This window comes from Tachypleus tridentatus, chromosome 9 (assembly GCF_004210375.1).
Source record: "Tachypleus tridentatus isolate NWPU-2018 chromosome 9, ASM421037v1, whole genome shotgun sequence".
Taxonomy (NCBI): domain Eukaryota; kingdom Metazoa; phylum Arthropoda; class Merostomata; order Xiphosura; family Limulidae; genus Tachypleus; species Tachypleus tridentatus.
Genome location: NC_134833.1, coordinates 28682681 through 28696644, shown reverse-complemented (window position 1 = coordinate 28696644; position 13964 = coordinate 28682681). Strand labels below are relative to the sequence as shown.

Sequence of the window (13964 nt, the reverse complement as noted above, 5' to 3'; positions counted from 1 at the left end):
CAAGCATGTTCCAAAATCTAGTGAAAAGCCTTCCCTGAAGAGTGGAGGCTTTTATAGCAGCAAGTGGGGGACCAACTCCATATTAATGTCGATGGTTTTGGAATGAGATGTTCAACAAGCACATATGGGTGTGATGGTCGGGTGTCCACATACTTTTGGCCATGTAGTATATCTTTCTTTTATACAGAATAATCAAAACTAAAACAGCACTCTTATTCAGTAATACAAAAACGAATTACCATTTAGAAAATGATACTAAATTATTGTTAGATCTTTTATTCATGTTCAGAGTATTCACCTGGCTTTTATGAATGAATCCGCTGAAATCCTTCTATTTTCTGAAAATAGTAATGTTTATTTTACAAAATGAACAATTATATAACACTAAAATACGTTTTACACCTAATTATTCTCTAACTTAGACTGTTGATATTCTTCTGGGTGAAAGAAACATCTTCATGAGTTCAGTGTTATCTCGAATCTTAAGGTCTTCGACGTATAATATGATGTCCAAGTGGGCGTCAAAATAAATGACTTCTATAAGTCATAGAAGACATCCAAAACAGATCAATGAGGAACCCTAGAAGTGACACACTTCCGATGAAAATAATATCCATTTATTGCCATCCTATGTGCTCTGTACAGCAAAAACAGTCTTTTATATCCTTTATTTTTCCAACACTAACATAAAAATTGAACTTTATAATTATACTTTTTTTTTTTTTTCAATGGGAACTTCAGCAAAATCCTTTTGGTAACCTTTCAATCTCGAAATACCGTCTTGTTTTCATATCCTTCAAAATTGATGAAGTCCAAAAAACTTATCAAATTAACTAAAATTATATGTTTTTCAGTTACAAAGTAAAGGTAAATAACTGAACAAAAATTACTGAAATAATTCATTTTCTGTGTAAAATACAGAGGAGAGCTCAATAATAATGATGAAATTAATTGTATGTATAACATCAATTATATTTTTTTAGCTATAGGATTAAGATACATAATATTGACATAACTGACTTTATCCAAAAGTATAGAAACGTTAAAAATAATTTATAACACGTATGAGACAAAAGGAAGCTAGACATGATAAATATGTGGGATCCAAACCTAGCACTAAATATGTTCCTCCTTTCAGCCGTGGGGATGGTATAATACGACGGTCAATCAAAATATTCATTGGTAAAACGCTTTGTTGGTTTATTGTTAATCACAAATCTACACAATGAACAATTTGTGCTCTGTCCAACGAAGATATTAAAACTTGATTTTTAACGTTGTAAGCCACCACATTTACCGAAGGGCCACTATGAGCTGCTGATAAAAAAGTATTCCAAGAGTTAGTAGTGGGTACAGCCGGTAGTTCATTGGTAAAACGCTTTGTTGGTTTATTGTTAATCACAAATCTACACAATGAAAAATTTGTGCTCTGTCCAACGGGGATATTAAAACTTGATTTTTAACGTTGTAAGCCACCACATTTACCGAAGGGCCACTATGAGCTGCTGATAAAAAAGTATTCCAAGAGTTAGTAGTGGGTACAGCCGGTAGTTCGTTTGGTCGACAGTTGAGACGATAACATAGTCTTTCGTAAATTCATATACGTAAATGTTCTAAATTCTAGCTTTCAAAACGTTTTCAAAGTGAGTGAGATCCATGCAGATAGTGACGTTGATTATTCGACTACTGAGAATGTGGTTATTGCCAATAACTAGGGCAACAATGAAACTTGTTCTTAAAAAGTGATATCTTATTATTTTACCCGTGTCTCAGTAGTAAGTTTGTGAACTTGTTTGTTTTTGAATTTCTCGAAAAGCTATTCGAGGGATATCTGCGCTAGCCGTCTCTAATTTAGCAATGTAAGACTAGAGAGAAGGCAGCAAGTCATCACCACCAACCGCCAACTCTTGGGCTACTCTTTTACCAACGAATAGGGGGATTGACTGTCACATTATAACGCTTCCACGGCTGAAAGGGTGAGCATGTTTGATGCAACCAGGATTCGAATCCGCGACCCTCGGATTACGAGTCGAACGCCTTAACCCACCTGGCCATGCTGGGCCCCATTTGTGAACTAAAAACGCTACAATTTTGGGAAAAATTGGGAATTCATAACCGTGGTGAGCATAGCGCAGATAGTGTATTGTGTGGCGTACCGCTTTAAATCTAATGAAACTGACTGATGAGGAGGACAACGTAGATGTGTTTAGTTGTTTGTTAAATTTTACGCAAAACTATTCAAGAACTATTTGCGGTTGCTGTCCTTATTTAATGGAATTAAAATAAATGGGAGACAGGACTATTTTTTACCAATGAATAGTGAGAGTGATAAAAAATTATAACTCCCCGTAGCTGAAAGAGAGAGCATGATTGGTGGTGGTAATATGAGTGTCTATCTTGGTTTTCAAACCTAATAGTAAGACTACTAGATGGCAGAAGTCATATGGAAGCAGGAAAATGATTCGTAAATAAATGCGTTTCGTCATGCTATTTAGACAGTACCTGATGTGTAATTGTAAAAAAATGGCGACCAACAGCGAAGAAGAGCAGACGTTGAAGGACTGCGAAGTATATGTTCAAAAAAATAATATTCAACAACTTCTCAAAGACTGTATCGTTCAACTTTGCGTTAGTCGTCCGGAAAATCCTGTTTCATTTTTGAGAGCTTATTTTCAGAGGCTTGAACGGTTAAGTTGTACTATATCTTGCTAAAGTCTTTTACCAAGTCTTGCCCAGTTACTGATTCGGTCTTAAGACTAAATATTAGTCTTGTCTAGCGAAGTTGCAAAGTGCATAATACCAGTAATTAATACAGTTTCAAGTTATACGTTTTGAACTAAGATAACTTTATCTTCAAAAGTTAAAATGAATATACATATAGAGGCTAATTAACTGGTAAATATTACCAGTTATATAATATTAATAATATCAGTAACTAAGGTAGTAAAAGTAATATATAACATTAAATAGACTAAAGTACTATAATTTTGTAAAGTCACTGCAGTTATTTTACTGTATAATTATTTTTCGTCACGCTTGTATCAATTACACTGTGTAACAAAATTTTTCCTTTTGTTCCTGGGCAGAAAGTGTTATTTCCCAATTGCTTATGCCTAAAGTAAATGGAAAAGACCTATTTTTCTCTTCAAACTTTGCTTTTGTGACCTGGGAGCGTATAACAAAAACATGATGGGAGACTGTATTTGGGTCTGATACGTGAAAGTGGTTTACATTACAATCGCAAATCTCCAAAAAGTACTCACTTCTAAACATTTTTGTTCATTTTTTGTATAACTTTAGTAAAAATACATGTAAATTTTGATTAATATATATTGTTTTATTCAGACCTTGTGTAAATGAAAATGTGTAAATTTGCCCGTTTTTTACATAGTAAATAGGTTAATTTCTAAATTTCATTATCCAGATCACAGAAGTAAAGTTTGAAGGGAATAATGGCCATTTTCTGTACTTTTACAACATAAGCAATTAAGAAATAATACATACTATCCAGGAACAAATTTTGTGTTACATAGTGTTATTTGTATGGTGTTTGAGTGGAACATGGTAGGAATATGAAATATAATGATTATAACAGAGGGAATATTTTATAATTGAGTGTGGTATATTGGCTTTAATAATAAAAAAAGTAAAGTGAACACAGTTTTTTCAAGAGTGTGTTAAATGTTGAAATATATTATTATTTGACACACAATGTGCTGATACTGTAAAAGAAGCATGCTTGAAATCAGTTGATTAACAAATAGTAAATATCAAAGAATTTTCTCATGCAGGTTTTTCCAATGGAAAACGGACTTTTATTATGGGCCTGGCATAGCCAGGTAGGTTAAAGTGTTCGACTCGTAATCCGAGGGTCACGGGTTTGAATCCCCCTTGCACCAAACATGCTCGCCCTTTCAGCTGTGGGGGCATTATAATGTTATGGTTAATCTAACTATTTGTTGGTAAAAGAGTAGCCTAAGAGTTGGCGGTGGGTGGTGATGACTAGCTGTCTTCCCTCTAGTCTTACACTGCTAAATTAGGGACAGCTAGCGTAGATAGCCTTTGTGTAACTTCACACAAACTTCAAACAAACTTTTATTATGACAGTTAAATTCCTGTTGTTTTTTTAACCCCATTTACCTATGAGTCTAACATCCCACTTGAAACTAAACAGTGAATTGTAGATCCTAATAAAAGATTTGTATTCTCTCATGTTGATGCCATCTCTTTCTCTCTTATCACTAGCATTAAATTCAGTGGTTTAGCAATTTCACCCAGTTTTATTGCATTTCAGGTTTTGTCAGGCTGTAATTTTATGCTTTTTATTCACATAATAATGAACTTTTGTACTGTTAGCTTACATAAATATCTTTGAAATTAATGTCAATGTGCAGTGGAGTGTCTGTAACAGAAGCTTAGAAATTGTATTGCTGACCAATATTGTGTAATTATGGTCATCAGATTGAAGATGATCAATATAGAATTGTTTTTGTAATGGAACTTCACTCTTATAAAGTGTGATACACACTATTATTCCAAAATAATTTTCTGGACAGTTTTAATTGTATGTTTGAGATAACTAACCAGGTGACAGAAGGTCCTTAAGATTATCACAATATCCAACCTAATTCTCAAAATGAAACTTTCTGCTCATGAACAGTGTCAATAAAACTATGAAGTAATTGATGTTCAGTTATACGAACTCACCATTTCATCATAGATGGAATGGAATATGTCAGTAACAAGAAAAGAAGCATATGTCTAAGGTATGTAGTGTGTTTATTCCAGTATCCACCTCAAAATATTATGCTTATATTTTTTGATGTCAAGAACTCAAGAAAAAACTAATTTTCAGCTTCTATTATTCAAGCTTAGAAACACCTTATTGGGCTAATTGTTAAACTTTTAAGTCTATTGTTACCATTGTGACCTGATTGAAGCCTTTATAATGAAAATATTAACTTTCTTATAAATCAAGCACGTTGTTGGACTACTGATTGAGTCTATCTTTCTAACTTTATTATTAAAGACTTTGAAACTATAACAGAAGAAACATTTGATTTCTCTATTTTTACACTAGTCATCAAGGTTTTTATAAACAGTTTCTGGGTAATTTAAGTATTTGGATAGATTATTTCTCTGGATTAGGAAACAGAACTTTCTATAAGAGTGTCACTTACAAAAAATTTACTACTGTTAAACATTCATTGAACTCTTACAGACCATGAATTTTGTACTTTTTAACATATTTCTTAAATTTGGCCACCATGTCTTCAAGAAGATACAGGGAGTTCTACAAGAAGGTAACTTTAGCCTGAAAGTTTCAGATCTTTATTATTTGAACTTAAGATTTCTTGCATTTCAAATCTTAATAGGATAGACTAAAGCTTTGCACATATTAGTTGTACTTGCAAATGTATAGATATTTTTAATATGAAAATATTAAACATTCTTGTACACAGCCCTATAAATCTATCTTTCAGAACTTTCTCTAGAAAAAACTCAACTACAAACAAAGCAAAGTATCATTGATTATACATTAACTTTGAAGTTTACAGTAGAATGGCACTTAAGTTTAGAACTATAAACTTTTATTTTTCTAAATATTAATATTCCAAACTGCAATAAAACCTGTCTAATGTGGAATTACATGGGACTGAGTTAAAATTTCTTTCATAGATAGTGAACATGCATTTCCTTAATTATATATAATTTTTTAATGGAACGTTATACTTGTTTGACTCGAGGGAAGACGTTTGTGAATAAATTTATTGTACTTTTATGCTTTATTTATTAGAATAAGAACAAAAATGGACATTCAAAATATACACAAGTACACAAAATCTTAATCAAATTTATTTGAATAAAGTCTCCAATTTCAGTTGTTTCATTTTTTAAATGGGCTTTCTCATGTGGTTAAAAGAGAACGTCAATTCTACAGCCTTTTCATAAAGTTCATTTTCCCCCTTCATTTTTGCATTCAGTTTGATAGCATTAATATAACTTAACACTTGTGATAAAGTAGGAATTTCTATTTCCTTACTATCTTTTCCATTCTGTTCATCTTCTGAATCTCTCGCACTGTTACCATCTTGTGATTCTATTATAGATTTTAAATCGGTTTATGTAAAAGCATTCTTGTCAACGTTCTCAGAGTTTGGATTTCACTAGAATCGTCATAACAAGCAACCTCTCCACTATCATCAAGAATAAATCCACAGTTTTAAAAGCACTTTATTACACATTCATCTTTTATGCATTTGATTAAATGATTTAAAAATGCAATTGCATTTAACATGTTAATATTCACGGTCATTTCAGATGCTCTCTTACAGTTGCCCATGTTTGTAATAATATGCTGAAGCATCAGTTTTCTGTATTTCAATTATATACACTGTATAATTTCATTATCTAGTGCCTGTAGAACTTATGTTGTACATGGAGGTAAAAAGAAAAAAGGAACATTTTAATAGTTTAACTTTTGGGTGACAAGTTGCATTATCTAGGAAAAGTAGAATATTTCTGTATTCTTGTTCCTTTCTTTTCTTTAATTTAATTGCAGAAAATAATAACAGCAGAAAAAGAACACAATATATTTAACCAATACTTACTGTAACAAAATGTTGGAGAATTTATTAATATTTAATCAAAAACATTTTTTCCACCTTACTCAGGTTCTAATCCTACTTGTTGATAGATGAGGTAGATGATAGTTTTCCATCTGCATTATGCAGGTTCTGCCGAATAGAGGGCCTTTTATAAGAGAAATCTTCAGATAATGCTGCAAATTCTTGATATTTCCAGCTTGTAGAGGTTTTTGCCCCATGCAGGTTTTACTGTAGTTATATTACAATCTTTACTACTTTTAGCTTATTAAGTACAAAAGAATATGTTCATCATTACCATGCATCATGTATGCAGAGGGATTCAGCAAAAACCCTGTTTTTGTGATGTAAAAAAATATGTCGGATATATATAGTTACAGCACAGCTGATCTTATGATATATTTAATATTCTCTAGAAGTCTGTTTTCTTCTGATGAAGCATTTGCATTTTTTTGACTAAAAATAATCGCATACCCCAGAGCCCCCTGTAGCATTAACATGTACAACATGCTGATTGTGCTTTGCACATTTTTTTACTTTTGATCTCGCAAATTAGAATCCTCACTCTTCAAACATTCTGGATATGAGCCTGATTACAAGGGTTTATAAACAGGTCATAAACTCACTCATATTTCTCACATTTTTCACACTGCAAAAATTAAACATAATTCATTCATTTCTGTGAAATGATCAATATTATTGCTGAAAAAAACTGGCGTAAGAAACTTCAGAATATCACAACCTCAGGTATACTTTTTCATGTATACTTTCATTCCTTGGGATATTGTTTTAGGTAAACGTAAACAGCTTTAGTGTGTGTACTTTGTATTGATAAATTTTTATATTGTCACTAGTTTAATTTTTCTTTTACTTCCTTTGTTATATTATTCCTTGTGTATTTATATATGCACTGTGTTGATTTTATAGAACTTTCACCTTTCTAGTGGCTTGTCATGTTCTCTCTTCAGCTTTCAGGGAAGGCTAAATATTATTCCTTACTTCCTGCAGCTGCATGCAAGTGTTTGGTACAGAAAATAATAGTTAACTAAGAACCTAAGAGTGACAGGAAAGAAGGATGTTGAAAGACTTGTGGTAAAAGGTTTGACAAACTAAGTGTTAAGTTTAGTTTGTTTTTTATTTTTATTACATATAACATTACAAAGGTCAGGTCAGTTATTTTTTATTCATTGTTTTTTGTCTTTTTAAACCTTGGTTTTTGTGTCGTGGGAAAGTTGATGCATTAGGCATGACTGCTTTTAACTAAACATATGGCATTAATCATCATGGTTACTGATTTATGTAGTAAGAGTGTTTCACTGAGTTTCTTTCGGTAAAGTGGGGAGTTAGATGGAGAACAAATACCAAGAGAAATATCCATCAGTGACAATTGTTCAAACCAGAAACTAGTGTTGGTTGGTTCTGTAGGTAATGTGCTACTTTATTGCTCCATTTATTAATAATATTGGTTTCATTAGTTATCGTGTTGGATATAATTACTTTTGTTATAAAGATTAACATAATTCCTGTTTAAAACTAACCTGAGTCTCCTAAACTGGAAAACTTTCATGAAATATAAGTTTTAAAGTTGGTAATGTTGTTAAAACAAGTGTACCTTAGTGATTAAAACAGTTCACTAATCTTTATAAGCAGAGGTATAAAAAATGCATATTTAATTAGCTATACTGATGGTGAGGTTTATTTAAGTTTTGCACTAAGTATGTAGCTTATTCTGAGTTGGAAGTTATTTCTTAGCAGTATGATACACGAGCATATTTTTGAACTAGTGATTAATAAGTGCAGTGAGCTGACTATCATTCAATGGAAAATATTCGTTTTTCTGACCTGCAAGTTTTTAATAAAAATAAGTGGAATACTCAATGTATAATTTGATTTACCATTTTCACTGAGTTATACTTGTTTCAAGAATTCCACTCTTCTCTCAGCTACCCAGAACAAGGGCAAGTAAAAATACTAGATATAATTTAGTTGTTTAGTTTATATGTACAGTGTTTTTAAAAATGTCATACTAGGTTTTTTGGTTGTTTTTTTTAAGTTTAGGTATCAAAAAATGTGTGTAACAATTATTAAATATAAGGATTTAACACTGTTATGTAAAACCTGTAATTGTTTAGAATATGTTAAGGTTATAAAATGTCTTAGCTTGTATAATAACTTAGTAACATCTTTCAAAGGAGGCAGCAAATAAAGCAATTCAGCAAAAATCGGCCGTTCCTTGTGATGAGAAAGAAGACGAACTCTCTCCAATGCCTAATATAGCTCCACCCCAACGGGGTCGACGAGGGGCTGTAAGTGCTGAAACTTACTCGGAGGAAGATGCGACTACCTATGTGAAGAAGGTTTGTCTTCTTGGGAATTTGTCCATTAACCAGATCTATCATATTAATTGTTTTGGAAGTGGTTTTGTGCTGGTTTTTAAGCCACTAATCTTTTTATTTCTCCTGTTGGAAAAACAGATTTGTCAGTGAACTACAGATTGAGAAGCATAATCTTGAACAAAACTGATATTGATAACTAGGCACTAGTGAAATATAATAAACTTGCCAAACTTAAGAATTTCTGACAGGAGGAATAAATGCAGGAAATGTATTCACTTCTTATGAAGGGTGGCCCAACTTTTGTAGTTATGTTACTGTTGACATGTGTGAATAGAGTACGGTTCAACATTAAATATTTATGTTTCACACATTTAATACCTACATCCAGAGTAAAGAAAATTAACAGTTTACTTGCCTGCTTGATATTATAAATTGAATGAGATATTTACATGAAAAGTTACTTTATGCTGAAATTGTAGCAAGTCAGGGTTGATGCCAAAACACACAAGGTCTATTGGAATGATCTATAAGTCTTGCAGCAGATAAAATATTTAATAATAATCATGAGTTTGTAACATCGTATGCTCTTAAAGTTATTTGCAAGCACATTTTTATTTTATAAGTTTGAATTTGGGATAAACATAGGCCATGGCAAAGGTGAATGAAAAATTTGGTCTGGACTAAAGCTGATTGATCTTTACGGTTGCTGACTGTATGTTGCCCAAGTGTTTTTCTGATTCTAAAATTTGTCAAATTGTAATAAATCTCAATTAAATCAAGGAAAAATGAATCCTAATGTTGCATGTGATACTGGAAAAGTTAATTTTAAAAATTAAGTTTAGCAGAAATCATATAAATTAATATTTTCTCTATCTTTTGACTAACAGAAGCCAGTTAATAACAATTACTTTCTGCAGTGAGAGATTGTTGAATTAAAGCTAGGTACAAGTTGACAAAATATTTCAACACTCGCATAACAGTATTATGTTGTGCATGTTTTGTGAATTTAAAGATATATTTACATGTAGATGGTACTGCTAAGTAGGTTTGAATATGTTTTGTGCTAATGACTAAACATTAAGAATCATCATAATTTTGTAAAGAAATGGTGCAGGTTGGTTCAACAAACACTAGAAATTAGTGAGATAAGAAACTACAACAAAATCATATATTAGACCTGGACTCTTCCATCCGATGATCATTCATTTGGTGCTAATGCATGAGTAGGCTAGCTGATGTGTATTAATGCACTTTTATTTCATAGATAATTGATAAGTGGTATCTTTTATAAAATCTTTGTGGATTTTTAGGGTTTGGAGAAATGTACAAGACTAAAACATAATGAATAGTATTAATGCTTTTAATAACTATTTCTTATCAAGTGAATCATACTTTTTCTCTTCCTTTCTTTCTAGGTTGTGCCAAAAGACTACAAGACTATGGCAGCTCGTTCTAAAGCTATTCATCAGAATGTTTTATTTGCTCATTTAGATGATAATGAACTAAGGTTAGTGTGACAAAAACAAATCTAAGTTGATAGTGTTATTTTTATCAATATACTTAGAGTAATAAATATTTTTATTGATGGTGTGCAAGTTTTCAGAAAACATGTTTTAAGGAAATATTAATATGAACGTTCTTAATGGAGCAGAGGAATTTAATTAGTATAATTAGTTACCTGTGAGGAATAATTACATAAAAATAACTTAATTGAAATTTAATGTTATATTATTTCATGTAACTAAGCAATCAAAATGTTGATAATTTGCAGAATCTGTGCTCTTCCCAATTTTAGTCTTGTATATTATTTTCATTTATTGTTTTTTTAACTTCAGATTTTTTTCGGTTTTATTGATTTGATATGGGGCTTCTGATTTCATGGTTTTCTGGTTCATTTCCGTTGCCATCATATGTGATTTATTGTGGCAAAGCTACTAAGGTTATCTGCCATTGTCTCTAATTTTGAACTGTTGACCAGAGGGATGGTAACTAGATGGCAGCACCTGGTGCCAACTTTTTCCTTTAAATGCTACCTATTGGGAGCAAAACTGCAATCACAGCTGACCTTTTTTTTTTCCTTGTATATGCAATGGTTTGGTGAGCATTACTAATAAGTAAATAAAATGTGATTGATTGGAACTGTTCATCAGTTGATTAGCAAATACCACTACTATCCCCAACCTAGTTCTGTATGTCACAGCTGCTGAGTTATATTTTGAAAAGTAGAGTAATTGAAAACATGGGACTTCCTCATCTTAAGATATACCTATCAATTTAGTATCTAAACAGTGTAATAGTCAAGTGTCAGATTGTAGAAATTTGGATATCAAGAAACTTGTGTGATGATGGTACATTTTGGGATTGTTACTTGTTTTTTTGTTCTCAGGTATTGTATTGATGTAGCTGTTGATGTGAACTTGGAAAGTCTAGTATATTGGTTTTTGTCCTCAAGATCTATGACCACTAAAACTTTTTTCCTAGCTCAGAATGTTACACTTGATTGGTTGCTGTTTTCAGCAATGGAAACCTTGAGGAAAATGGGCATTATTTTTATCTGTGTTGTTGTTAAAGTGTATCCTTATTTTTATAGTGACATCTTTGATGCCATGTTTCCCGTGGTTCATAATGCTTCAGAAGTCATAATTCATCAAGGAGATGAAGGTGATAACTTTTATGTTATTGATCAAGGAGAAGTTGAGGTATCTCTTAATTGTTATATAGATTTGTTAATAACAGTGTTTAAATGTTAGGTTACTTTTCAGAATTTCTTTAGTATGTATTGGTGTATATACTTAGTAATAACGGTATGGTCCAATAGTTCCCTAATTATTAACTTCAAGGGATAAATATAGATGAATATTACGATGTAAAAACGTATATTGTAAGAGTGTAATATTAGGGTGGTTTTTTTCTAGTTTGTGTTTATTATTTTATTAGTGAATTATGAGTATTAACTGTTAAAAGAAACTGTAGAGACACCATGGTATACAAGTATATAACCCCTTTTAAATTTGTATTGTAAGTTAAAAGTAATTGTAGTTGTAAATTATAATGATAAGAACCTAAGTTGGGGTATGTGTGTCTTTTTATTTTTTGTGTAACATTCTTTGAACAAGGACAGTGGTTTTTACACTTTTTTAGATAGTGGTTCTCTCATCCACAGCACTTAACGCTCTCTCTACATTCACATACACTTATTAGTAAAGAAAATCGAGTATGCTGCTAACACTAAGCATTTCACTTTATATTGTCATTTAATATATTGATAGTGGATTGAGTTTAAGCCTTATGTAACTTAATGTGTACATTACTTGTGTCTCCACTGTCCTGAAGAAAATTATTGAACTTAATGTAATGTGTTTGTTTTTTGACATTCTTGTATGAATTAGTGTGGGAAGTTGTTTGAAGGAGTGAAATTGTAGACAGTGGATTCTTTTTGCTTTTATATTACTCTCTTATTACTTATTTAAATAAGTTTTCTACATTATCGAGAAATGTCATACTAATTTAAATAACTATTTTATCTATAAACATACTTTAGTTTTATCTGCCTCCTCCTCACCTTATAGCTGATCCTTCCCTCTTTCTTATTTTAAAATGAATATGTTTACGAAATTTGATTTTTTATATTTTTATTTGTCTTACCACAGTCATCTATATTTACGTTTTTTTTTTAAATAAGTTTTCTACATGATCTAGAAGAGTCATTCTAATTTAAATAACTATTTTATCTATAAATATACTTTAGTTTTATCTGCCTCCTCCTCACCTTAATGCTGATCCTTTCCTATCTTAATTTTAAAGTGAATATGTTTACGAAATTTGATTTTTTCTTTTTACATTTATCTTACCACAATCATATATATTTGCGGTGTTTTTTAAATAAGTTTTTTACATTATCGAAAAAGTCATACTAATTTAAATAACTATTTTATCTATAAACATACTTTAGTTTTATCTGCCTCCTCCTCATCTTATAGCTGATCCTTTCCTATCTTAATTTTAAAGTGAATATGTTTACGAAATCTGATTTCCTATGTTTTTATTTGTCATACCACAAGTATCTATATTTACGGTTTCTTTTTTAAATACGTTTTCTACATAATCTAGAAGAGTCATACTAATTTAAATAACTATTTAATCTATAAACATACTTTAGTTTTATATGCCTCTTCCCTTATAGCTGATCCTTTCCTCTCCTACTTTTCAAGTGAATATGTTGACGAAATTTGATTTTTTATGTTTTCATTTATCTTACCACAATCATTTATATTTATGGTGTTTTTTTAAAAAAGTTTTCTACATTATCGAGAAATGTCATACTAATTTAAATAACTATTTTATCTATAAACATACTTTAGTTTTCTCTGCTTCCTCCTCACCTTATAGCTGATCCTTTCCTCTTTAAATTTTGAAGTGAATATGTTTACGAAATTTGATTTTTTATGTTTTCATTTGTCTTACCACAAGTATCTATATTTACGGTTTCTTTTTTAAAAAAGTTTTCTACATAACCTAGAAGAGTCATACTAATTTAAATAACTATTTAATCTCTAAACATACTTTAGTTTTATCAGCCTCCTCCTCCCCTCACAGCTGATCCTTTCCTCATCTACTTTTGAAGTGAATATGTTGACGAAATTTGATTTTTTTATGTTTTCATTTGTCTTACCACAGTCATCTATATTTACGTTTTTTTTTAAATAAGTTTTCTACATGATCTAGAAGAGTCATTCTAATTTAAATAACTATTTTATCTATAAATATACTTTAGTTTTATCTGCCTCCTCCTCACCTTATTGCTGATCCTTTCCTATCTTAATTTTAAAGTGAATATGTTTACGAAATTTAATTTTTTATGTTTTTATTTGTCTTACCACAATTAGCTATATTTACGTTTTTTTTAAATAAGTTTTCAACATGATCCAGAAGAGTCATACTATTTTAAATAACTACTTAATTTATAAACACACTTTAGTTTTATCAGCCTCCTCCTCCCCTCATAGCTGATCCTTTCCTCTCC

The 13964-nt window shown here is 31.0% G+C and overlaps 1 protein-coding gene across 11 annotated transcripts in view; it reads left to right on the top strand.

Annotated features, from left to right (window-relative positions):
* The first annotated feature begins 2497 nt into the window (after window positions 1-2497).
* The window catches only part of LOC143224939 (cAMP-dependent protein kinase regulatory subunit-like), a 193322-nt gene continuing 181855 nt past the window's right edge, over window positions 2498-13964 (top strand). Inside the window, exons 1-5 of one of the 11 annotated variants that reach the window (XM_076453441.1) lie at window positions 2498-2687; window positions 4721-4766; window positions 8798-8962; window positions 10357-10448; window positions 11532-11640. In XM_076453441.1, the coding sequence (XP_076309556.1) occupies window positions 4758-4766; window positions 8798-8962; window positions 10357-10448; window positions 11532-11640 (375 nt within the window). In that variant the 5' untranslated portion in view covers window positions 2498-2687; window positions 4721-4757. Of the gene's footprint in view, window positions 2688-2917; window positions 8963-10356; window positions 10449-11531; window positions 11641-13964 lie in introns of those variants that run through there. The other 10 variants (XM_076453445.1, XM_076453451.1, XM_076453450.1 and 7 more) reach the window with 10 other exon arrangements.